General features: G+C 38.3%; 1 protein-coding gene across 2 annotated transcripts in view; it reads left to right on the forward strand.

Annotated features, from left to right (window-relative positions):
- The window catches only part of BLTP3B (bridge-like lipid transfer protein family member 3B), a 103,012-nt gene that overhangs the window by 37,696 nt on the left and 39,170 nt on the right, over window positions 1–26,146 (forward strand). For both annotated transcript variants that reach the window (XM_005664214.4, XM_003126693.6), the window contains 7 exons: window positions 8,047–8,236; window positions 8,939–9,079; window positions 11,291–11,461; window positions 17,415–17,595; window positions 19,837–19,920; window positions 22,450–22,632; window positions 23,212–23,330. In XM_005664214.4, coding sequence (XP_005664271.2) covers window positions 8,047–8,236; window positions 8,939–9,079; window positions 11,291–11,461; window positions 17,415–17,595; window positions 19,837–19,920; window positions 22,450–22,632; window positions 23,212–23,330 — 1,069 coding nt within the window. The remainder of the gene's footprint in view (window positions 1–8,046; window positions 8,237–8,938; window positions 9,080–11,290; window positions 11,462–17,414; window positions 17,596–19,836; window positions 19,921–22,449; window positions 22,633–23,211; window positions 23,331–26,146) is intronic.

Genomic DNA, 26,146 nt, shown 5'->3' on the forward strand with positions numbered 1-26,146 from the left:
CAGGCTAGGGGTCGAATTGGAGCTATAGCTGCCAGCCTACACCACAGCCATGGTAATGTGGGATCCAAGCCACATCTGTGACCTACCCCACAGCTCATGGTAATGCTGGATCCTTAACCCACTGAGTGAGGCCAGGGATCAAACCCACATCCTCATGGATCCTAGTCGGGTTCATTAACTGCTGAGCCACAAAGAGAACTCCAAAAGTAGCAGAATTGATTTTTAGCCTCATTTATCAATCTTGCTTTCCTCGATATTAAATAATAATGATCAATCAAAGGCTGGGCAGTAGCAGAAAATGGAAGCAGAAGAGCTTAGGCATTCTCTAGATCAGATAGTCTCTTACTTAGTTTCTCCACATAACATTTATTCTTTGCATCTTTGAAACTATTACGACCCTTAAGAGGTAAGTCCATCCTTTAAAAATTATGGACATTTTGGATTACTCTAAAATTAATTAGGAGTTCCCATTGTGACTCAGTGGTAATGAACCTAAGTGTCTATGAGGATGCAGATTTGATCCTTGGCTCTGCTCTGTGAGTTAAGGATATAGCATTGCTGTGAGCTGTGGTGTAGGTTGGCAGCTATAGTTCCAATTGGACCCCTAGCCTGCTAACTTCCATATGTTGGTGTGACCCTAAAAAGACCAAAATAAAATAAATGTGGAATGCTCACACTTTATTTTTTTATAATGATTTTTATTGTTTCCATTATAGCTGATTTACAGTGTTCTGTCAGTTTTCTACTGCACAGCAAAGTGACCCAGTCACACAAACATGTATGCATTCTTTTTTCTTACATTATCATGCTCCATAACAAGTGACCATACAGAGTTCCCAGTGCTATACAGCAGGATCCCATTGCTTATTCATTCCAAAGGCAGTAGTTTGCATCTATTAACCCTAAATTCCCAGTCCATTCCACTCCCTCCCCATCCCCCTTGGCAACCACAAGTCTATTCTCCAAGGCCATGATTTTCTTTTCTGTGGAAAGTTTCATTTGTGCCATATATTAGATTCCAGGTATAAATGAAATCATATGGTATTTGTCTTTCTCTTTCTGACTTACCTCACTCAGTATGAGAGTTTTAGTTCCATCCATCTTGCTGCAAATGGCATTATTTTGTTCTTTTTTATGGCTGAGTAGTACTCTGTTGTGTATATACACCACATCTTCTTAATCCATTCAGCTGTTGATGGACATTTAGTTTGTTTCCATGTCTTGGTTATTGTGAATAGAGCTGCAATGAAAATGTGGGTGCATGTGTCTTTTTCAAGGAAAGCTTTGTCCAGATATATGCCCAAGAGTGGGATTGTGGGGTCATATGGTAGTTCTATGTATAGTTTGCTAAGGTACCTCCATACTGTTTTCCATAGTGGTTGTACCAGCTTAGATTTCCCACCAATAGCACCCCCTCCAGCATTTCTTATTTGTGAACTTATTAATGATGGCCATTCTGACTGGTGTGAGGTGGTACCTCATGGTAATTTTGATTTGCATTTCTCTAATAATCAGGGATGTTGAACATTTTTTCATGTGCTTCTTGGTCATCTGTATATCTTCTTTGGAGAAATGTGTATTCAGGTCTTATGCCCATTTTATAATTGGGTTGCTGTTGAGTTGTATAAGTTGTTTGTATATTTTAGAAATTAAGCCCTTGTCAGTTGCATCAGTTGAAACTATTTTCTCCCATTCTGTAAGTTGTCTTTTTTTTTTTTTTTTTTAATGGTTTCCTTTGCTGCACGAAAGCTTGTCAGTTTGATTAGGTCGCATTGGTTTATTTTTGCTTTTATTTCTGTTGCTTTGGGACTGACCTGAGAAAACATTTGTAAGGTTGATGTCAGAGAGTGTTTCGCTTATGTTCTCTTCTAGGAGTTTGACGGTGTCTTGTCTTACATTTAAGTCCTTAAGCCATTTTGAGTTTATTTTTGTGTGTGTTGTGAGGGTGTCTTCCAGTTTCGTTGATTTACATGCAGCTGTCCAGTTTTCAAGCACCCCTTGCTGTAAATAAAGACTGTCTTTGTTCTCCTTTTATATTCTTGCCTCCTTTGTTGAAGATTAATTGACTGTAGGTGTCTGAGTTTATGTCTGGGTTCTCTGTTCTGTTCTATTGGTCTATATGTCTGTTTTGGTACCAGTACCACACTGTCTTGATTACTGTGGCTTTGTAATATTGCCTGAAGTCTGGGAGAGTTATGCCTCCTGCTTCGTTTTTGTTCCTCAGGATTGCTTTGGCAATTCTGCGTCTTTTGTACTTCCATATAAATTTTTGGATTGCTCAGAGTTTAGCGAAGACCAGATTTATCAGATAAACAGTTTATATTTGGGCTATAGGTAGTAGTGATGGGAAAAAGCTTTCATTAACCTCTTTGTAGGTTATGTATCATCCAGCAATTTGAGATTTTAAAGTTTAGATTATGATTTCAGATTAGAATAGGTTGGAGCAGTTGGTCTTAAAATTGACCAGAGTCAGAAAAATTGGAGAAAAAGGGTTGTTTATGAGACTACTGAAAAGGCAAAGAAAGATCAGGAAAGTTGCTATCAACAATCTATTTTATTTTATTTTTATTTTATTTATTTTTTTTTCCAACAATCTATTTTAATTAAGTGTGGCAAAAGTTTGATATTTTGTCGTGGTGTGCTTAGTGTAATTGATAGTGTTCTTCCTGATTCATGTTTCTATAGAATCAAAAGCTTTGTAATTTTTTTTTTTTTGTCTTTTTGTCTTTTTAGGGCCTCACCCTGTGGCATATGGAACTTCCCAGGCTAGGGGTCTAATCCAAGCTGTAGCCGCCAGCCTATGCCACAGCTACAGCCACACCAGATCCGAGCCGAGTCTGCAACCTGTACCACAGCTCACGGCAACGCCAGATCCTTAACCCACTGAGCGAGGCCAGGGATCAAACCCACAACCTCATGTTTCCTAGTCAGATTCATTTCTGCTGTGTCACGACAGGAACTCCAAAAGCTTTGTAATTTTGCCCTTGTGATTATATGATGTTAATCCTTATGTTGCAGTATGGTTAATCTTATTTCCATGTTTTCTAGACTGGCCTGATTGTAGCAGTCATTTAGGGTGCTTCTGAAATCTACAAAGTTTTTTGGGTCCTTTTTTGAAGTTATGATTCATTAGGTCTAGAATGGTTATCAAGAATAGGCATGTAGGAGTGCCTGCTGTGGCACAACAGGATTGGTGGTATCTTGGGAGTGCTGGGGCATAGGTTCGATACCCAGTCTGGCACAGTGAGTTGGAGTTGGCATTGCCTCAGTTGAAAATTAGGTTGAAACTGCAGCTCAGATCTGATCCCTGGCCCAGGAACTTCATATGCCTCGGGGTGGCCAAAAAAAAAGTATATGAATGTGTATTTTTACGATTCTTTGTCGTGGGAGTTCCCGTCATGGCGCAGTGGTTGACGAATCCGACTAGGAACCATGAGTCTGCAGGTTCGATCCCTGCCCTTGCTCAGTGGGTTAAGGATCCGGCGTTGCCGTGAGCTGTGGTGTAGGTCGCAGACGAGGCTCGGATCCTGAGTTGCTGTGGCTCTGGCGTAGGCTGGTAGCTACGGCTCCGATTAGACCCCTAGCCTGGGAACCTCCCTATGCCACGGGATCGGCCCAAGAAATGGCAAAAAGACAAAAAACAAAAACAAAACAAAAAAAACCAATTTTTTGTCGTCATGCAATTTAGGGGAACACTGATCTATTTGATTTTGGTTTTATTTATTTATTTATTTATTTTGTCTTTTTGCTATTTCTTGGGCCGCTCCCATGGCATATGGAGTTTCCCAATCTAGGGGTTTAATCAGAGCTGTAGCCACCGGCCTATGCCAGAGCCACAGCAATGTGGGATCTGAGCTGCATCTGCAACCTACACCACAGCTCACGACAACGCGGGATTGCTAACCCACTGAGGCAGGCCAGGGATCGAACCTGCAACCTCATGGTTCCAAGTTGGATTCGTTAACCACTGTGCCACGACGGAACTCCTGTTTTTTTAGTAAAAGATTAAAATAGAGGAAAATTAACAATTAATAGGATTGCTTTTCCTTCTGTGCAGAATCTGTAGGCTGATAGTGATCCCACACATTGATAGTGTAATAAGCTTTTTAAGTTCAGAAATTCCCTTTTATCACTTCACTCAAGAGACTTATTTGTAAATTGAAATTTTGCGTTATTAATTTATAATGGATGGTATTTAGTCATTGATTCAGGCTTCACCCTTCTGATAGTAAATTCTGTAATACAGTTATAACACTTTTTTTTTGGGAGGGGGGTCTTTTTCGGGCCACAACTGAGGCATATGGAAGTTCCCAGGCTAGGGGTCGAATTGGAGCTGCAACTACCGGCCTACACCACAGCCATGGCGACACCAGATCTGAGTGGTGTCTTTGACCTACACCACAGCTCTTGGCAATGCCGGATCCTTAACCCACTGAGCAAGGTCAGGGAGCAAACCTGCACCTCATGGAATCAAGGATCGAACCTGCATCCTCATGGGTACTAGTTAGGTTCTTTATTTGCTGAGATACAATGGGAACATCCAGTTGTAACACTTTTTAATGTGCATAGATTTGGGTGGATGGGGTTGGTTACTCCAAAGGGTATTCCCACATAGTTATTATAGAAATATTCTTCCAACTCCAGGAATATTTCTAAGTAACCAGTATTTGTCCTTAGGATCATAGCAACTCCTCCCTAGGATGCTGATGTGTTTTTCCTCTCCAGTTCTCAGGTTTTTTTTTGTTTGTTTTGTTTTGTTTTTTTTAGGGCCACACCCTTGGCATATGGAGGTTCCCAGGCTAGGAGTTGAAGAGGAGTTAGAACTGCTGGCCTACACCAGGATGCAAGCCACATCTGCAACCTATGGTACGCCACAGGTTAAGGCAACGCCAGATTCTTAATTCACTGAGCAAGGCCAGGGATTGAACCCACAACCTCATGGTTACTAGTTGGATTCATTTCCCTTGTGCCACAACAGGAACTCCGGTTCCCAGTTTTTTAAACCTAAGGAAGACAGCCACCTTTTTAAATAACAAAGTTACCTCAGTCAATGAATTCCCATCGTGGCACAGGAGAAACGAATCCAACTAGAAACCATGAGGTTGCGGGTTCGATCCCTGGCCTTGCTCAGTGAATTAAGGATCCGGCGTTGCCATGAACTGCGGTGTAGATCGCAGACACAGCTTGGATCCCACGCTGCTATGGCTGTAGCATAGGCCGGTAACTGTAACTCTAATTAGACCTAGCCTGAGAACCTCCATATGCCACATTAAGGCCTGAAAAAGCAAAAAAATAAAAAACGTCAGTCAAGCCAGGGACTATATAAATTACTACACATTTAATATTTCACTTAAGGACCATGGCAACCTTTAGAAATAGGTATTATTTTCATTGTACAAATGAGACTGAGGCTCAGAAACTTCCAATAGTATTAACAATAATATAGTACTATTTATAATATTATTAGTAATTGCTATTTTTTTAAGTAGTATGAATCAAGAAATGGGCTATTTGGTTCATATGTATTATTACATGTAATCTGTATATAACCTATAGAGTGTTTCCTGATTTAAAAGATAAACCATCTGAATTTTAGAAAAGGTAAGTAGGGAGTTCCTATCGTGGCGCAGTGGTTAATGAATCCGACTAGGAACCATGAGGTTGCGGGTTCGGTCCCTGCCCTTGCTCAGTGGGTTAAGGATCCAGCGTTGCCGCGAGCTGTGGTGTAGGTTGCAGACGTGGCTTGGATCCAGCGTTGCTGTGGCTCTGGCGTAGGCCGGCAGCTACAGCTCCAATTCGACCCCTAGCCTGGGAACCTCCATATGCCACAGGAATGGCCCAATAAATAGCAAAAAGACTAAAATAAATAAATAAATAAATAGAAAAGGTAAGTAATTTTAAATATAGTAAATCAAAGATTTCCTGCTGTGGTGCAATGGGATCAGTGACACCTCTGCAGTACCATGACCCAGGTTTCATTGCTGGCCGAACACCGTGGTTAAAGGATCTGGCATTGCTACAGCTGCAGTGTAGGCTGCATCTGTGGATTGGATCTGATCTCTGGCCCAGGAACTCCATATGCCATGGGGTGGCCAAAAATGGAAGGAAAAAAAAAATTCAAGAAGCATAGTAGTAGCAGATATAGAGGAGAGAAACACATGATTAGTAAAGAGGAAGGGCTTATTTTTTTTTTACATTTTAGCTTTGAAATGTCTGAGTAGCAGCCAGGTGGAGCTCTCTGGTAGACATTTGAATTTTACAGTCTGTAGTTCTAATGAGATCTGGACAGAAATGTGGATTTAGGAATAATGGTCATATTGATGATAATTAAAGTAAGGTGCTAATTTGGCAGACTTTCATCAACCTCCTGCCAAAATACACTGATAGTTTATATTCAAGTTATAGTGTACTTGAAATGTGACCTTTCTTGCTTGGCTCATACTTTTCCCTATTCTAAGATTTCCCTTCCTTCTTATCCCTCCTCAAGGAAAGTTCATGTTTCTTTCCTGGATATATTTTTCCTTAGGTATTAGCAATTTCTCTCTCTACCAAGTGTACTGATGATTCATTACTTTTTTAAAACAATTACAGACTATCTCATGTTTCCGTTTTTTTTTTTTTTTTTTTTCCGTTTTCCCTCCCATAGTAACTTGCAAGCCCTGTAATGCCACAACTCTATTTTGGTTTTCCTTATTTCTCAGCATTGTTCACGTAATAGATGCTCAATAAATATTTGTTGAATTAAATAGAGGCTGTCAGCTTTTTCTGACCTTATTCCTAAATTATGAGATTATATTCCAGTTGGATTCTTAAGCCTTCTTTATGTCAAGAATTTAGCCCTCTTATTTACTTTATTTATTTATTTATTTTTTTGTCTTTTGTCTTTTTTGTTGTTGTTGTTGTTGTTGCTATTTCTTGGGTCGTTCCCGTGGCATATGGAGGTTCCCAGGCTAGGGGTTGAATCAGAGCTGTAGCCACCGGCCTACGCCAGAGCCACAGCAACGCGGGATCCGAGCCGCGTCTGCAACCTACACCACAGCTCACGGCAACGCTGGATCGTTAACCCACTGAGCAGGGGCAGGGACCGAACCCGCAACCTCATGGTTCCTAGTCGGATTCGTTAACCACTGCGCCACGACGGGAACTCCTTTTTTTTAATTTTTTTTTTTTTATTTACTTTATTGATGCTAGTTGTCTGTAGTAATAGTTTTTGAGAATAGACAGCTTTGGATGGTGATTATAATAATTTAGAGAGTAACTGGCAACTTTTTTTTTTTTTTTTTTGTCTTTTTAGGGCTACACCTGCAGCATATGGAGGTTCCCAGGCTAGGGGTTGAATTAGAGCTGTAGCTGCTGGCCTACACCACAGCCATGGCAACCTAGAATCTGAGCTGCATCTGCAACCTACACCCCAGCTCACCACAATGCCGGATCCTTAACCCACTGAGCAAGGCCAGGGATTGAACCTGCAACCTCATGCTTCCTAGTCGGATTCGTTAACCACTGAGCCACCATGGGAACTCCAGAGTAACTTGCGGTTTTAAAAACCTTTTATCATTTTAAGAAGAGCATTTTGGGAGTGCCTATCATGGCTCAGGGGTAATGAACCCAACTAGTGTCCATGAGGTTGCAGGTTCAATCCCTGGCCTTGCTCATTGGGTTAAAGATCCAACTTTGCTGTGAGCTGTGGTGTAGGTTGCAAATACAGCTTGCATCTGGCATTACTGCGGCTGTGGTATAGGCCTGCAGCTGATTAGACCCCTACCCTGGGAACTTCCATATGCCAAGGGTGCGGCCCTAAAACAACAACAACAACAACAAAAAGAAAAAAAAAAAGGAAAAGAAGAAAAGGGCATTTTTTTTTTTTGTAATTTACATGTAACCAGCTTGGGTTATTGTTGTAATAAAAATTTGGTATTTTTTTTTTTAATAAAAACACATAATATTAGGCAGTTTGTGCAAGAATATTAACAGAAAACATTTTTACTTTTAATGATTTTTTTTGGCTTAAGGACATTATTATTTTGTTTTTCTTTGTTTTCCCAGTGAGTACGGCTTTGCTGAAAAAGTAGTTGAGGGACTTACTGTTTCTGTAAATTCCATTGTCATCCGCATTGGAGCAAAAGCCTTCAATGCATCCTTTGAACTTTCCCAGCTACGGATCTACAGTGTAAATGCAAACTGGGAACATGGAGATTTAAGATTTACTCGTATTCAGGATCCCCAGAGAGGAGAGGTAAAGATTTGTTTCTTTTCTTTCTTTGTTTAAAAAGTGTTTTAGTCACTGATTAATATAAAGGATATTAAAATAATTACTTTTTGGAGTTCCCAGGTGGCTCAGTGGGTTAAGGATCCAGTGTTGTCACTGCTGTGGCACAGGTTCGAACTTCTGCATGCCAAGGGCATGGCCAAAAAACAAAGTATAATATAAAAAAATAATTATTTTTTATGGTTGCCTATATTCATGTACTACTAGATTTACTTCTGCCCTTTAACTATACTTTTCTCATATTAATTTTAATCATCTAATTATAAAATGTGCATATTTTAATGTTTTTATTTTAATCCTTCAACTTATAAAGTTAATGAGTTCTGTTTTAACTTTTAGCTACTCAGAATTGAATTTTAAATTTACAGAACTAAAGTATGCTTTTAAAATTCTTGGTTACATGATTCAAATGTTCTTTGTGCTTTATATTAAAATTAAAGTACTTCAAATAGAAGGAATTATTAACAGCTTTACAGATGAATGTAATTATGAAATTACTGAATTTGGAAGTGTACAATATAAAAAAATTAAAGCATACTGAATATACCTAGGATGTCATATGAAAATCAGTGAAGAGATACATTTCTGCAATACCTTTTTTGTTTTTACAAATCCTTTTTTTCTCATTCTGTTTTGCTCAAGTAAAACTAACCTCTCTGTTCTCTTTAGGTTTTGACCTTTAAAGAAATAAATTGGCAGATGATTCGAATAGAGGCAGATGCTACCCAAAGCTCACATCTTGAAATTATGTGTGCTCCTGTTCGATTAATAACCAACCAATCAAAAATCAGAGTCACACTTAAAAGAAGAGTAAGTCAACAGAATTACTTTTTGATTCATGTGATAACTGTTAGAATAGATGGGAAATTAAAATTTTTTTTTGCTTTTTAGGGCTGCACCTGTGGCGTATGGAGGTTCGCAGCCTAAGGGTCTAATCGGAGCTACACCTGCTGGCCTATGCCACATCCACACCAGATCCAAGCCACAACTTCGACCTACACCATGGCTCACGGCAATGCCGGATCCTTAACCCACTGAGTGAGGCCAGGAATTGAACCTGCAACCTCAGGATTCCTAGTTGGATTTGTTTCTGCTAAGCCATGATGGGAACTCCTAAAATCTTTTTAAGTGAGATATTAGCATATTGACTGTATAAAATAAAAAAAAAATACAGTGCCTCAAGCAATATTTGAAGGAATCTAATGTGATAATAACATTTTTTGGGTTTCTAGATTTAATATTTAGATTTTTATTTTTGATAAATTGAACAGATCTTCAATTGCCAAATATTTGTTGAAAGTTAACTGCTTTATAATTTTATTTCTCCTACTGAATCTTTATTACTCAATGAATTTATTACATTTATAGTTGTACAATGATCATCACAACCCAGTTTTATAGGATTTCCATCCCACAACCCCAGCACATCCCTCCCCTCCCCGTCTCCTACTGAATCTTGCTCAGTAGTGAAACAGTAAAGCTTTCATTATTAGTAACCCAAACTACTAGTTTTAGAACATTTTTAAGATATGACTGGTGATTTTTTTTTCTTCAACCGCACGCATGGCATAGGGAAGTTCTCAGACCAGGGATTGAATCTGAGCCACCATCTGCAACCTGTGCCACAGCTGTGGCAATGCCGGATCCTTAACCCTCTGAGCTGGGGATCAAACCAGCAGTGCCTCAGAAATAAGCCAGATGGATCATTGACCCACTGTGCCACTGTGGGAATTCTTTAAAGTTGTCAGAATTTGAGAGTCCATTTTAGATCGTGTTGAAATTTAGTGAGGGGAAGTTATGACTTTTTTAAAAAGATGGCTCAATAAAATCTCAACAATATGTTTTCTAGTACTAGATACAAATCATTATACTAAATTAAGTTGAGAATTTTTTTTTCAGAGTATGACTCTTAATGCAAATATTCTGAACTTTGAAATGTGGTTAAAATTGCACTTTAGGTTTTTTTTTTTTTTTTTTTTTTTTTCCTGTCTTTTTGCCTTTTCTAGGGCCGCTCCTACAGCATATGGAGGTTCCCAGGCTAGGGTCTAATCGGAGCTGTAAACACTGGCCTACACCACAGCCACAGCAATGCCAGATCTGAACCATGTCTGTGACCTACACCACAGCTCACGGCAACACCGGATCCTTAGCCCACCGAACAAGGCCAGGGATTGAACCTGCAACCTCATGGTTCCTAGCCGGATTCGTTAACCACTGAGCCACGACGGGAACTCTACATTTTAGTTTTTAATTAATTTTTCTTTTCTTTTTTTTTTTCCACAGCCGTACCTATGGCACATGAAAGTTCCCACATCAGAGCTACAGCTGCTGGCCTGTGCCACAGCAACACCCAATCCGAGCTGCATCTATGACCTACGCTGCAGCTTGTGGCAACGCTGGATCCTTAACCCACCTGAGTAAGGCCAGGGACTGAACCTGCATCCTCACAGACACTATGTCAGGTTCTTAACCTACTGAGCCACGACAGGAACTCTTTTAAAATAAATTTTATTACCTCTTTTCCTACTAGAATTATAGCTGACCCTTGAGCAACACAGATTTGAACTGCACAGGCCCATTTATATTTATATTTTTCAATAGTAAATATTATAGTACAACATGGTCTGTGGTTGGTTATATCCACAAATGCATGGGAACCTTGGATAAGGAGAGCCAACTATAAGTTATAGGTATTAACCCCCATATTTTTCAAGGGTCACCTGTAATTAGCATATGATTATTATATGATTTATTAGCTGTAAATACAAAATTAAGTTATATAAGCATTTGCTTCTGTATAACATGAACCTGTTAAGGTGGAGGAATCTGTCAGTCTTTTTTACTACTGTATCTCCAGTACTTGGAGGTATTCCTTCCATATTATAGGAACTCAGTAAATACTTGGTGAATGAAGAAGCATCCATATTTAAGCCACTGAAAAACTTTAAACTATTAAAAAAATATAAATTCATTGTAAGTTTTATTTTTTGGCTTATTTTATGAATCATTTTTTCCTGACAGCTAAAGGACTGCAATGTCATCGCAACAAAGTTAGTTCTAATATTGGACGACTTATTGTGGGTTTTAACAGATTCCCAGTTGAAGGCTATGGTACAATATGCAAAATCTCTTAGTGAAGCAATAGAGAAGTCAACAGAACAAAGAAAGAGTATGGCTCCTGAACCTACACAGGTATGCTATTAAATGTTAATAGGAGAAACACTTCACTTTGCATGTAAATGGTTTAAAAATCAGAATGTGTAGGTGTTTTCTTTATGTGAAATAGATTGTAATACTTAAGTCCAAGGATCTTCTTATAATCTTACTATATAACTTTACATATGTGAAAACCTATATTAAATGTATTTCTGTCTGTATAATACTTATCTTGTTTGGAGGTCTGTACTTGGCACTAGAGTCAGTGATCACAGAGAAGTATTTTAATGTTATAAATACTTCTCAGGAAGTTAAAAAAATTACTTTGGTTAGTGCAAAAGAGGAAAACCTGGGTAATTATAGTCAAAGGGGGCAGATATGAGGATTAATATATATATATATTTTTTTTGTCTTTTGTTGTTGTTGTTGCTATTTCTTGGGCCGCTCCCGCGGCATATGGAGGTTCCCAGGCTAGGGGTTAAATCGGAGCTGTAGCCACCGGCCTACGCCAGAGCCACAGCAACGCGGGATCCGAGCCGCGTCTGCAACCTACACCACAGCTCACGGCAACGCCAGATCGTTAACCCACTGAGCAAGGGCAGGGACCGAACCCGCAACCTCATGGTTCCTAGTCGGATTCGTTAACCACTGCACCACGACGGGAACTCCCAGGATTAATATTAAAATAGAAAAGTGAAATAGAAAACTAAATCCCGTGGGAATTGCTGACGTCTAAATCAAAACTATTAGAATTGTCTGATGGCAGCACAGAAATTGGGAAAGCTGTTTAATGATCGCTTTCTTTTTTTTTTTTTTGCTACTTTAGGGCTGCACCCCTAAAGTAGCAAGAGGTTCCCAGGCTAGGGGCTGAATCAGAGCTGTCGCCGCCGGCCTACACCACAGCCATAGCAACGCAGGATCCAAGCCTCTACTGCAACCTATACCACAGCTCATGGCAACACCGGATCCTTAACCCAATGAGCTAGGCCAGGGATCGCACCTGCCTCCTCTTGGATACTAGTCAGCTTCCTCTGCTAAGCCACGACAGGAACTCCTTAAAATCAGAAGCGTTACTAGTTTTTTCTGAAAAGAAAAACTTATCTTTTCTAGTACTAAATTTTGAGAATTTAACATGAAGATTTTTGGAGAAAGGATGTTGACAATTCCAGAGTGTAGTGTCTTTCAATAATTTTACAAGGACAACTGACTTTTTATATGTATCCAAGAAAAACTTAAAGGATATTATGAAATCATACTTCTATGAATTATTTCTTTGGTAACAGTGATTATATTTTAGGTATATAGCTTGTTGGTGATCTGGCTGGTACATGGGAATTTAGACTTTCCTGTGACTATCAGATTGACGTTACTTACTGCCTACCTGCTTTGTCATAAGGTGCAGAACTAGATGCTGCGAATGTAAAAGTAAATATTGTCTGACCCTAAGTAGTAAATATTGGGTACAAGGATCTCAGAGTTAATGAAGAATCAAAGACAAAAAAAATCATTTCAGTTCAACATAAATAGCAGCTTGCAGAATTAAAAATGTGGATAAGGAGATTATAGAAGCTCAGAGAAGTTTTAATCACCTGCTTGTGGAGTTTGGAAAGGTTTCACAAAGAGGATAATGAAGTTAAGTCTTAAAAATGAGTAGAAATTCCTAGGCACGGGAAAGGGTATTCCAGATAAGGACATAGAATCTGCAAAAGTATGATGGTGTTAATGAGCATGGTATTTCCTGCCAAGGATAAGGGGTTTGGTGTTAAGGGAGCGTTGTTTTTGAGAGTGAGGTACACATGCCTCATGAGTACGTGACACCTTTCCAAGTTTTAAGGAAATTGAGTTTCACATCTTCCATTTTACTGTATTCCTTTCTTAAACTTGATCTGCCTGAGAATATTCCTGTGTGAAGATGTCGGACTTGTTCTCCCTTTCCTTAATTACTCTTATCCCACTTGACAAATTAAAGACGTTGTTCTTACTCATGCTCATTCTTACTGTGATGGATTTGTCCAGGGCGGAGGAGACTCAAAAACATTGGGTCTTCTGGGAAATAAGACAGACAATGTGAGGGAGTTTCTGTTGTGGCTTAGCAGTAAGGAACCCTACTGGCATCCATGAAGATGTGGGTTCGATCCCTGGCCTCACTCAGTGGGTTATCAATCTGGTGTTGGCATGAGCTGTGGCATAGCGTAGGTTGCAGACACGGCTCGGATCCTGCTTTGCTGAGGCGGTGATGAGGCCAGTAGCTATAGCTCCAATTCAGCCCCTAGCCTGGGAACTTCCATATGCCTTGGGTACAGGCCTAAAAAGAGAAAAAAAAAAAAAAAGAAAAAAAGAAAAAAAGAAAAAAGACGGACATACTAAAATATTGCTACCCATTGCTAGAAGTGAATGACTAATGACAAACTAACAAATCAGGTGATTTCCATTTCTTTGCTTTCAACACATTTGAAGGAGGATTTGATAAATGTCAGCTGCTAGACTATTAAAAATAATTTTTTATAATAAACCACTTTATGAATCCTGGCATATAACTTGAAGTTCAAAGAAGAATCATGTCACATTGCTAAAACAAAATTCATTTCATTCCAGTCTTCCTATTTATGTGAACCAAATTTCCCAAAGCTTTTAGCCATAAAAACAGAGAATTGATGGTGAACCCCGTATCATTCTACCAATAATTAATGTTTATCCAGTGAGATATCTTAATAATTCTCTGAAGGAGCATAATTTTTAAAGTTTGATGAACAGAATACCAGACCATAGAATAGAATTGCAGGTAGCCTGAGTTTAAGCAGAAGTATGTGGTGACTAGACATGATGGATGCCTTTATAGGCACGTGGAAGCGAAAGGAAGGTTTTAAGTAGGAAAGGAAGGTCAGGCGTGACATGGTGGTATTACAGAGGATGGACCAAAGAGTATGAAGATTGCCAGTCTAGAAGAGGGATGGACTGGGGCCTCTGGTAATGGTTTGAAAAAAGAAAAACAAGCCAAATCTGAGAGAGATATCTGAGTCTTTCGCCAGTTGAGGATAAAGAGGAGAGGAAAATCGAGAACTTTTTTATTTTTATTATTTTTTTTAGGGCTGCCCCTGCAGTATATGGAAGTTCCTGGGCTGAGGTCGAATCAGATCTACAGCTGTTGGCCTACGCCATAGCCTCAGCAACTCAGGATCCTAGCCATGTCTGCAACTTATATCATAGCTTATGGCAACGCCAGATTCTTGACCCACTGAGCGAGGCCAGGGGTCAAACCCACATCCTCATGGGTACTAGTCAGATTCTTAACCTGCTGAGGAGAACTTTTTAATAATTGCTAATTCCATTAGCCAAAAGAGTGAATGCAAAAGGAAGCAGTTTTGATTAAGAGAGGTGAGGCTAAGTATAGGTAATAATGAGTTCTATTTTGAAGTTCCATCAGGAGGTAGTATTTTACAATATTACCATCAAAGTCATAATCACTAGGTCTGTTAAGGTTTGCAGTGAGGATTTATGTAGCTTAAGATATCCTTAACAGAGATGGTAATTGAAATTAAAGACCAGTAGAATGTTGATGTTACCATGGCTCTTATATAAACAGTATGTGGATGTATTTATATAAATGGGATATAAATTAGGAAGCTAGATGAAGATACAGATTAGGAAACTAGAAACAAGGACAAAATTCTGTGATATCATCACAAGAAAATCAGTGTTAGCATTTTGAAGTGTTTCCTTACAGATTTTTTGCCTAAGCATCTACATTTTTTCCATTGTTGTAGTAAGGATGTACTAATAAGTATTCTTCCATGTCGTTCGTATTTGTAATTAGTATTTTTTTTCACCCCGTGATATTTTATACTAGATATACTCAACCATTCACATTACCATTGGGTTTCTTACTTGGGTGGTAGTTGTCACATCTCTACTTTAGGTATCATACAGAATGTCCCGATTATTTAAGCTACCAAAAGAGTGCATTAGAGAGTGATGTAGTTAACAGTGTTCCTTTGCTCAACTTTGTAATTTGATAGGTTTACAGACTTGAAAATTAAGAGTTAAGATTACTCATGAGTCAGAAGAGTTGATAGTGGCCCACTTTTTCCCCCCACAGACAGCGTCCAGAATACCTGAAATTTACCTCAATATGAAGGAAAGGGTTTGTAAAAGGGAGATTGATGCTTGTTTTTTATTTGTGGAACGATCATCACAACCAAAGCTTATGTTTTTATTTGTATCAGCATTTATCTTGATGAAAATGAGGAAACATGATTAAAGAAATGCAGGAGAGTGTTTTCGTTCAAAATAGTACCATCAGAGACATAAATAAGGCTTATGTCTTTGAAAGTAGATGGGGGAGAAACATAATACAAAGTGATTTTTCTGATGGAGGTCAAATTAACAATTAATTAGTAAAAAAGCTTTATTTGAATAAAGATAGAATAAACCTAGAATTTAAGGCTTCACAACTATATTTTGTCTTTGCTTTTCTTTAGATACTGTGGGCCCCAGTCATTTTCATTAAGTGCTTTTCATGTACTGTGTACCCTTTGAAATTCCTTCACAGCACTGCATCCCATTGCTCCCAAGATGCTGATTCCATTGCACCACAGTGGAAATCCAATCATATTTCTTGATAGACATGTGTGACTTGCATACAAGTTATCTATTTAGTACATTAATTTTCTGTAGACAACTATTCTTTTATTAATGAATTATTCTTAGAAAGTTTTAAAAATATTTTCAGTAACAAATCTGATCTTCACTTTGTTGTTTGTTACTAAAGTTTCATGTATAGTTCTATGGCTAACATATATATTGATCATCTCACAGCATACCTGGCTATGCAGAATCATTTTAGGCTATTGGAGGTTCACAAATGCCTTATTTATTTATTTATTTAATCTTTTTGCCTTTTCTAGGGCCTCTTCATGGCACATGGAGGTTCCCAGGCTAGGGGTTGAATTGGAGCTGTAGCCGTTGGCCTACGCCACAGTTACAGCAACTCAGGATACGAGCCGCACCTGCAACCTACACCACAGCTCAAGGCAACACTGGATCCTTAACCCACTGAGAAAGGCCAGGGATCAAACCCACAACTTCATGGTTCCTAGTCGGATTCGTTAACCACTGAGCCACGATGGGAACTCCGCCTTTTCTAAAATTTTAATTGTTATTTTGGTCTTGTTTGTTTGTTTGTTTGTCTTTTACGGCCACACCTGTGGCATAAGGAGGTTCCCAGGCTAGGGGTCCAATCTCCACAGCCAGAGCAACTTGGGATCCAAGCCGCATCTGCAGCCTACACCACAGCTTCACAGCAATGAGGGATCCTTACCCCACTGAGCATGGCCAAGGATCTAACCCACATCCTCATGGACCCTAGTTGGGTTTGCTAACTGCTGAGCCATGACGGGAACTCCCACAAATATCTTTATATGTCAGTAGTATTCTATGTTTTTTCTCTTTGGAGAGAAAAGAATTTGAACTCACAATCTATTATAAATCTCTTCTACTTTCTGGCTTCTTCAGATATTCAAGTTCAGAGAACATGTCATACCTCTTAAGAGGCATGAGAACACTTATAGTGCTAATATCACAAGTTCTTTTGCAAAGTAACAATTTATTTCTACAGGACATGTAGTATATATAGCTGATGTATACAGGGCTCATATATATATGTTTTAATATATAGAACTAATAATACTTAAATAGCCTGCCTTTAATATATATTTTCTAAACAAGGGCTATAATATATAAATATAGCTATTCAAATACTTACCAAAATATATTGAGTTCGTATTAAAATTGTATATAGTTCTCTGGCTTTTAGATTTTAGTTTTATTCTTTTATAATTCAGAAGATCTTTTAGAGTAACTGAGTTATTGATACAAAAGAAAATATGTTAGCTTATTTTTCATGAATTTATTACTGAAAATATTTAAGTTGTCTTGAGTGCGGAATGTCAAATATTCAACTTGAGTGATAAGGCAGTTTTGAATCTTTTAGAGCTCTACCATAGCCCCAGCTACCCAGCAAGTGAAGACACCACAGACCTCAAATGCGCCTGATCTAAATGACGCAATTGTGAAGCTATTCAATGACTTTGATGTGAAAGAAACCTCCCATCATTTAGTGATTTCTCATCTAGATCTGCACATATGTGATGATATTCATGCTAAAGAAAAAGGTAATAAAAGCTGCTATTTAAACTGTTTTTGGTTTTTCTAGAATTTACTACACATCCAGATTGTTTATCATATGTGTAATATGTAGTCTGTACTCTAAGATAACTGGTCATAATTTTATCATTCATTGAGAAACATAAATGAAAGATGTAATTTTTTTTTTTTTTTTTTTTTTGCTTTTTAGGGCCACATGTGCAGCATATGGAAGTTCCCAGGCTGTGGGTTGAATTGGAGCTGCAGCAGCAGGCCTATGCCACCACCACAGCAATGCAGGATCCAAGCTGCATCTGCAGGCTACACCACAGCTTGCTGCAATGCCAGATCCTTAACCCAATGAGTGAGGCCAGGGATCGGACCTGCATTCTCATGGATACTAGTTGGGTTCATTACATTGAGCTACAGTAGGAACTCTGAAAGGTATAATTTTAAGCCTTACATATTGGTATAAAGTTTATTTTATTAATAGTACTGAAATGTAATTAATTGTTGGTTATCAATGCTAAATGTAAAATTAGGGTTTTTTTGTTTTTAAGACATCCTTAGAGGATAATGAAAAATTAGACTGGCCTTCAAATTAACTTTTTTATAATTTTGAAATTGCCCACAAATTACATCTTAATCCATACTCAATGCATAATTATTTGCAAATGTGCTTTCAGCCTGGTGATTTATCTACATTTTTCTAATCCATGTGCATGTAAACACAACTATATATAGCTGTTTAGCATTTCTTGTGTCTCCTCACTCCAGATCCTCCCTAAATTTGCTCAGGAAGCTAAATTCCAGTATACAGATTTAAAGCATACTGCATAATGACTTGACTTACATACATCATGAAATGATTATCACAATGTTGAGTGAGCATCCATCATCTCATATAAATAGAAAATTAAAGAAAAATTTTAAAATATTTTTCTTTGAGAACCCTTAGGATTTACTCTTCTAATATTTTTCATAGATAACATACAGCAGTATTATATTTATCATGTTGTACATTATATTCCTAGTACTTATTTTTTAACTGCAGGTTTCTGTGTTTTGGCTGCCTCCATCCCATTCTCCCTTCCCCTAGCCCTTTAACCATAAATCCAGTCTCTTTTTCTGAGTTTGTTTTTGAAGTTTAATTGACCTACAGCCTTATGTTCGTTCCTGTTACACATCGTAGTGATTCGTTATTTCTATGCATTTCAAGATGATCACCAGGATAAACCTAGTTACGATCTTTCGCCATACGTAGATATTATGTAATCAGTGACTATATTCCCCATACAGTGTATTTCCTATCCATGACTCATTTATTTTGTACTTCACTGCTTAATCTCCCTCACCTGTTTTTCTTCTTCCTTTGCTCTCTACCCCTCTGGCAACTACCTATTGAAAAATACTGTATGATTTCACTTATATGTGGAATCTAAAAAACAAAACCAATGAACAGATGTGACAAAACAGAAGCAGAGTTATGGATACTTTTAATCTTAATATAACTATGTGCCTTTAGACAATTCACCTAACCTAATAGATTCAGTTTCTTTTTTGATAAGAGGCAGCATGATAGAGTATAATAGTTAAGATTTCCTGGGTTCGGAGTTCTCGTCGTGGCTCAGTGGAAACGTATCTGACTAGGAACCATGAGGTTGCAGGTTCGATCACTGGCCTTGCTCAGTGGGTTAAGGATCTGGCGTTGCCATGCCCTGTGGTGTAGGTCACAGACGTGGCTCGGATCTAGCGTTGCTGTGGCTCTGGCATAGGCCAGCAGCAGCAGCTCCAATTAGACCCCTAGCCTGGGAACCTCCATATGCTGCAGGTGTGGCCCTAAAGACAAAAAATAAAAAAAAAAGGTTTCCTGGGTTCAAAATCAGCTCTACACTTAATTGGTTGCATGACCATAGCCTATTTATATAATTTTCTTATCTAGAAAATAGGAATAATACTAATGGTATCTATCTCATTGGGTTGCCATGAAGAGCAAATGAATAAGCATACCTAAAAAATTTAAAACAATGCTTGACATACCATTCGGGTTCTAAATATAAAAGTTCTGATATTCTTGTGTCCTCATCTTTTAGCTTAGTACCTTGCATATGATAGGGACTCAATAAATACTAGATTGAATTGAACTTCTTAAAAATCCTTATTGTATTAAACTAGATAACAGGGAGATAGTTGTCATTGTTTGGATTGCAGGTATTTGATATTTGCTTAATACTTCTTTCTATCTGTGTTTCATCTTTTTCTTTTCCCAGAGTCAAACAGACGTGTTACTGGAGGGGCTATGCAGTTGTCTTTTACACAGCTAACTATAGATTATTATCCTTATCACAAAGCAGGTTTGTATAACAATTTCTTTAAAAGACGTAAATCTTGCTTTTATTTATTTATTTATTTATTTATTTATTTAGTCTTTTTAGGGCCGCACCCATGGCATATGGAGGTTCCCAGGCTAGGAGCCGAATTGGAGCTGTAGTCGCTGGCCTATACCATAGCCACAGCAATGCAGGATCCAAGCCGCATCTGCAACCTACACCACAGCTCATGGCAGGCCAGGGATTGAACCCGCAACCTCAAGGTTCCTAGTCGGATTTGTTAACCACTGAGTCACAACGGGAACTCCAAATCTTGCTTTTAAATTACATAGTCTGTTTATTTCATTTTATTTTCATTATTTTTTTTTAATTCAAATTTTTGGAGAAAAGAGATCAAGATATCTATTTTCCCCCAGCAGTGTCTTAGCAAAAGAAAATATAATTACCCTAGAAAATGTTCATGCATCTTATATTTAGATTTATGTAGATTATTAAAAACTATAATTGTTAGAAATTGGAAATATTCTAAATAACTGATTTAAAACTTAAAAAAATTAGAGTATAGGGAACATATTTGTGCTATTTTTTTAATTATGACAAAAGCAAGTTATAAATCAGTATGTTTTGAATTTTTAAGTTATATATATTAAAAATCAAAAAAAGAATACAAAGCAAAAAGATAATGGGAGTTCCTGCTGTGGTGCATCAGGTTAAGGATCTGGTGTTGTCTCTGCAGAAGTATGGGTTCCGTCTCTGGCCCTGCACAGAGTGGGTCAAGGTTCTGGCATTGCCACAGCTGTGGAGTAATTCCACACATGTGGAATCTGAGGTATGGCTCAGATTCAGTCCCTGGCCTTGGAAGTTCCATATGCCCTGGGTGCAGCCAATAAATAAATAAGTACATACATACATACATGAACAATAAATAAATAATTTTAGCTAAGTTGTAGGATTCCCGGAAAGTTTTTAAAAAAATTTTTTGTATGTTCTAAATTTCATCAATAAATACAATTTAGTAGATTCTTTAGGAGTTCCTGCTGTGGTGCAGTAGGTTAAAGATCTGATGTCTCTGTGGTAGTGAGGGTTTGATCCCCAGCCCGGTCCCAGCCTGGTGCAGTGGGTTAAGAATCTGATGTTGCCGCAGCTGTGGCACAGGTCTCAGCTGTGGCTCGGTTTCAGTCTTTGGCCTAGGAACTTCCATATGCCATAGGTGCAGCCGTAAAAGAAAAAAAAAAATGTTATTTATTAATCAAACATTGATAGGCACTTTTCCTCCAAATAATAAAAACAAAAATAATGTATGTTTATGGCCAAATTAGATGATTTGACCTTATACGCATCTCAGCATTTTATTATTTAATTCATGCAAAGAAAAAATAACTATAATGAGTTTTCTAGAACTTTAAAAAATGATAAAATTTTTCTGTTCACAAATTCTCATCTCCCTATGTTTATCTTTTTTTTTCCTTAGTCATTTTAGGGCCGTACCTGCGGCATATGCAAGTTCCCAAGCTAGGGTTCAAATTGGAGCTGTAGCTGCACAGCATCTCGGGATCTGAGCTGCATCTGTGGCCTACACCACATGTCATGGCAACACCCAGTCCTTAACCCACTGAGCAAGGTCAGGGATTGAACCTGACTCCTCATGGATACTAGTCAAGTTTGTCCCGCTGAGCCACATCGGGAACTCCTGTTTGTCATTTCTGTATCAGTACCCGAAGGAATTTAAAGGTTATACTATTTTAGAGTTTTGTTTGAAGGGCTTTGTCTTTTAGTCTGTCCTCCTGATTTGTAAGTTACTTACATATACTGAAAATAATCAGTATCATAGAAATCATTCCTATTTGGGAGGTAAAACTTTTTGTCATAAAAAGTAGATTTCATTTTCCTAATCCTTTTAATGTAGATATTATTTTTCTTAATTTCTGCAGAGAAACCTAATAATCTTAATTTAAAATTTTTCCTCCAAAAATCTTATATATGATGTAGATAGCAACAGTTACTCACTTTACAAGCTTTTTTTTTTTTTGGTCTTCTTTTTGTCTTTTTAGGGCTGCACCCGCAGCATATGGAAAGTCCCAGGCCAGGGGTCAAATTGGAGTTCAGCTGCCGGCCTGTGCCACAGCCACAGTTTGTTAACCACTGAGCGATGACGGGAACTCCTACAGCAAATTTTTGATGAAGAGACTTTTTCCTTTGATATCTTTTCTGGAATCCTGTCCAGTGGAGGTATGCCAGGTGGTTGAGCATTCAGTGAAAGTTAACTAGCAGTGCTGCTGCTTATTGAAACTTTGAGTGATATTTTACCAGAGATGGGTTCTAAATAGAAACTCTCCCAGATTATTTGCTTTTGACATTCTTTCCCTCTTTATTAAATGTTTTACTCATATTTTTTAAGGAAGATTAATGTCTATAGTAGGTGGAAGCTGCAAATTTATTGAAAGATTAGAGAATCCTCTGAGATAATGAATACATCTCTTTAGAAGCATTGCTGTGAGAGAATAAACGAAAATTGTGCATTTTTCAGTGAAATGCTTGTTGTTCGTTTTTTAGGAGATAGTTGTAGTCATTGGATGTATTTTAGTGATGCAACCAAAACAAAAAATGGATGGGCCAATGAATTGCTACATGAATTTGAGTGCAACGTTGAAATGCTTAAACAGGCTGTAAAGGATCATAACGTAGGTTCACCTCCTAAATCCCCAACACATGCCTCTCCCCAGCACACACAAACAGGTATTTTACGTATAACAGCATTATGTCATTTCCCTAATATTGTGTATGTGTACGAATGTGTGTGTATGTTCACTATGTGATATTTTTTGTAAATAAGTATTGTGTTTAATGTCTAAAAACCCTGTACCTCATTCAGATCATAGGCTTATGAATCAAAGCTGTTTTTATATTTTATTCCTTTTTTCTTTTTCTTTTTTTGATTTGTTTTTTTTATTCCTTTTTTCTTTTTTTAAAGCTTTTTTTAAATTAATATGATCGATGAGTAGTTCCCACGTAGAATATTTGAGACTCTTAATGACCAGTATATTCTCTTTTTTATAAGAATTCCACCCAAAAGTTATTGTATGATAGTATCTTAAATGTTATGTAAGTATGATTCCTACTTAAAAAATAATCATCAAAAATAAAGTGTAATCATCATGGTAACTTAGATTCTTGTATCAGTTTATAAAGTATTTCCACATGCATTATCTTGAGAAATTGCAGTTCATTTATATTTCTAGTAGCTGTCTTAGTACTAACGAATGACTATTAAAAATAATTTTGCAGTAAATTGAAAGGAATTTTTGTTTTCCACAGAGAAAGACTCAACTCTGAAAGGTACTTCCAAAACACCTTCAGTATTATCTCAGCAATCCAAAGCTAAACTAATGTCAAGTTCTGTTGTGGTTAGACTTGCAGATTTCAATATATACCAGGTATGTTTTTTTTTTAATTAAATCTTCTGCTAAACACCTTTAGTATCTCCTACAAGCCACTTTTTGTTGTTGTTGTTGTTTTTGTCTTTTTGCCTTTTCTAGGACCGCTCCCGTGGCATATGGAGATTCCCAGGCTAGGGGTCTAATCAGAGCTGTAGCCGCCAGCCTACGCCAGAGCCATAGTAATGCCAGATCCAAGCCGCATCTGCAACCTACACCACAGCTCACAGCAACTCCAGATCCTTAACCCTCTGAGCAAGGCCAAGGATTGAACCTGTAACCTCATGGTTCCTGGTCGTATTCGTTAACCACTGAGCCACGATGGGAACTCCAAAGCCACTCTTTTATTTATTTATTTTTTTCAAAGCCACTCTTATAAACCAGTGCCACCATTTTATTTAAAAACATCTTGATCAATTTTGTGAAATGGCTGCATTAGAATAGAAAATACCAGTTCATTAATTTTTGTTTATATGGTTGCCCAGAATGAGACAAACCGTGAGGTTAAGAGCATAGTTTTCCAGGAGTTCCTGGTGGCTCAGCAGGTTAAGGATATGGCATTGTCACTGCTTTGGCCACAGGCATGACCAAAAAAAAAAGCAAAGAAAGGAGAGTTCCCATTGTGGTGCAGCAGAAACAAATCCAATTAGGAACCATGAGATTGTGGGTTTGATCCCTGGCCTCGCTCAGTATGTTAAGTATCTGGCATTGGCGTGAGCTGTGTTGTAGGTCCAAGATGTGGCTCGGATCTGGCATTGATGTGGCTCTGGCATAGGCCAGCTGCTGTAGCTCCAATTTGACTCCTAGCCTGGGAACCTCCACATGCTGTGGATGCGGCCCTAAAAAAGACAAAAGACAAAAAAAAAAGCAAAAGAGCACAGACTGCTAAGTCAGCGTAGGACTTCTGACACCAACTGTGGGTTGGAGAGTTTCCCTAAACTACCCACAGATTTGAGAATTCATCAGAAAACTCAGGGAACTTGCTGAAATCAGTTATACTTATTTATTTTCATAATTAGAAATTTTATTTCTAATTTATTTATTTTCTTAATAAGAAATTTTTTTTTTTTTTTTTTTTTTTTTTTTTTGCTTCTTAGGGCCTAGCCTGCAGCATATGGAAGTTTCCAGGCTAGAGATCGAATTGTAGTTGTAGCTGCCAGCCTTTGCCACAGCCACGGCAGCTCAGGATCTGAATGGCTTCTGAGACCTACACTGCAGCTCACAGTAATGCTATATCCTTAACCCATTCCACGCGACCACTGCTTGAACTCACATCCTTATGATACTAGTCAGGTTCGTAACCACCCAACCACAATGGGAACTCTATAGAGTTACATTTATTACAAGGAAAGAATATAAATTGAAACTAGCTGTAGGAAGAGAGCATAGAATGGAATTTGAGAGGGCTCCAAATTTGGAACTTCCTCATCTCCAGGACACATTAGCTTCCCAGGACGAGCATGAAACAATATGCATGTAACATCGCCCATGTAGTTGCACTGTCTCTATAGGTGGACTTGCTGCCGGGTGACCCAAAGCCTTCACCCTCTAAACACTACTAAGACTGTCAGGTGTGGTTAATCCCATTCTGAGTCCTCTTGTGAGGATAAACTATCAGTCGTGGTCTCAGGGGTCTACCATGAGGGAAATTCCAAGAGTTTAGAATTACCTCCCAGGAGCAGGGACAAAGGCCAGACCTCTTTTTGGAGGTTGGATTCTTTATTACACAATGGTCTTAGTGGAAAAAACTAAAATACCACTTTTGCTTTATTGAACTACTAAGTTTCAGCTATACTGTGAACATAATTACATAGCTAAGAATTCAGACTTATTCCCAGGCTATGATCATACAACATGGTCTAACATCGCAGTCCTTGAGATCAACGCAATAGAAGTATGACTTTTTTTTTTTTTTTAATGGCCATGCCCAAGGCATATGGAAGTTCCCAGGCTAGGGGTCAAATTGGACTTGTAGTTGCCAGCCTACACCACAGTCACAGCAACCTGGGATCTGAGCCACATCTTCAACTTACACTGCAGTTCATGGCAACACCAGATCCTTAACTCACTGAGTGAAGCCGGGATCAAACCTGCATCCTCACGGATACTAGTCTGGTTTGTTATTGCCTAGCCACGACAGGAACTCCAACCTATTTTTTTCTCTTTTGAATAAAGGATTTTAGGTATGTGTTGTTATTTATGAATTGTGATATATTTTGATGAGCCTGTGGCTTTGAGACTGTTTTATCTGAAAAGATTTCATTTTACTCAGTGGTTTTCAACTGGGACGAGTTTTGCCCCCCAGGGGACATTTGGCAATATCTAAGGACAATTTTGATTGTCACAGTTGGAGGAGGATACTGCTCACAACTAGTGGGTAGAGATCAGTGATGTGGCTAAACATTCTGCAGTATACTGGACAACCCCCACAACTAAGAATTATCTGGTCCCAAGTGTCCATAGTGCCGATTTTGAATGAACTTTTTTGTTTGTTTATGGCCACACCCACGGCTTATGGAAGTTCCCAGACCAGGGATTGAATCCCAGCCACATAGGCTACATCAGTGCCAGATCCTTTAACCCACTGCACAGGGCTGGCGATTGAACCAGTGCTTCTATAGCAACCTGACTGCCGCAGTCAGATTCTTAACCCACTGTGCCACGGTGAGAAGTCTGTGGTGCTAATTTTGAGAAACCCTGATTTAAGAGTTATTTTCTTATTGTGAAGTTGTTTCTTTCTTTATGTTCTCTCTATAATGCATCATATTTGAATAAATTCATACAGATATGGGGAAAGTGGAATCACCTATAATCCG

Source organism: Sus scrofa, chromosome 5 (genome assembly GCF_054392235.1).
Source record: "Sus scrofa isolate SSC_HxYL_T2T_F1_AM1 chromosome 5, Sscrofa_HxYL_maternal_Yorkshire_Landrace_v2.0, whole genome shotgun sequence".
In the NCBI taxonomy this organism is placed as follows: domain Eukaryota; kingdom Metazoa; phylum Chordata; class Mammalia; order Artiodactyla; family Suidae; genus Sus; species Sus scrofa.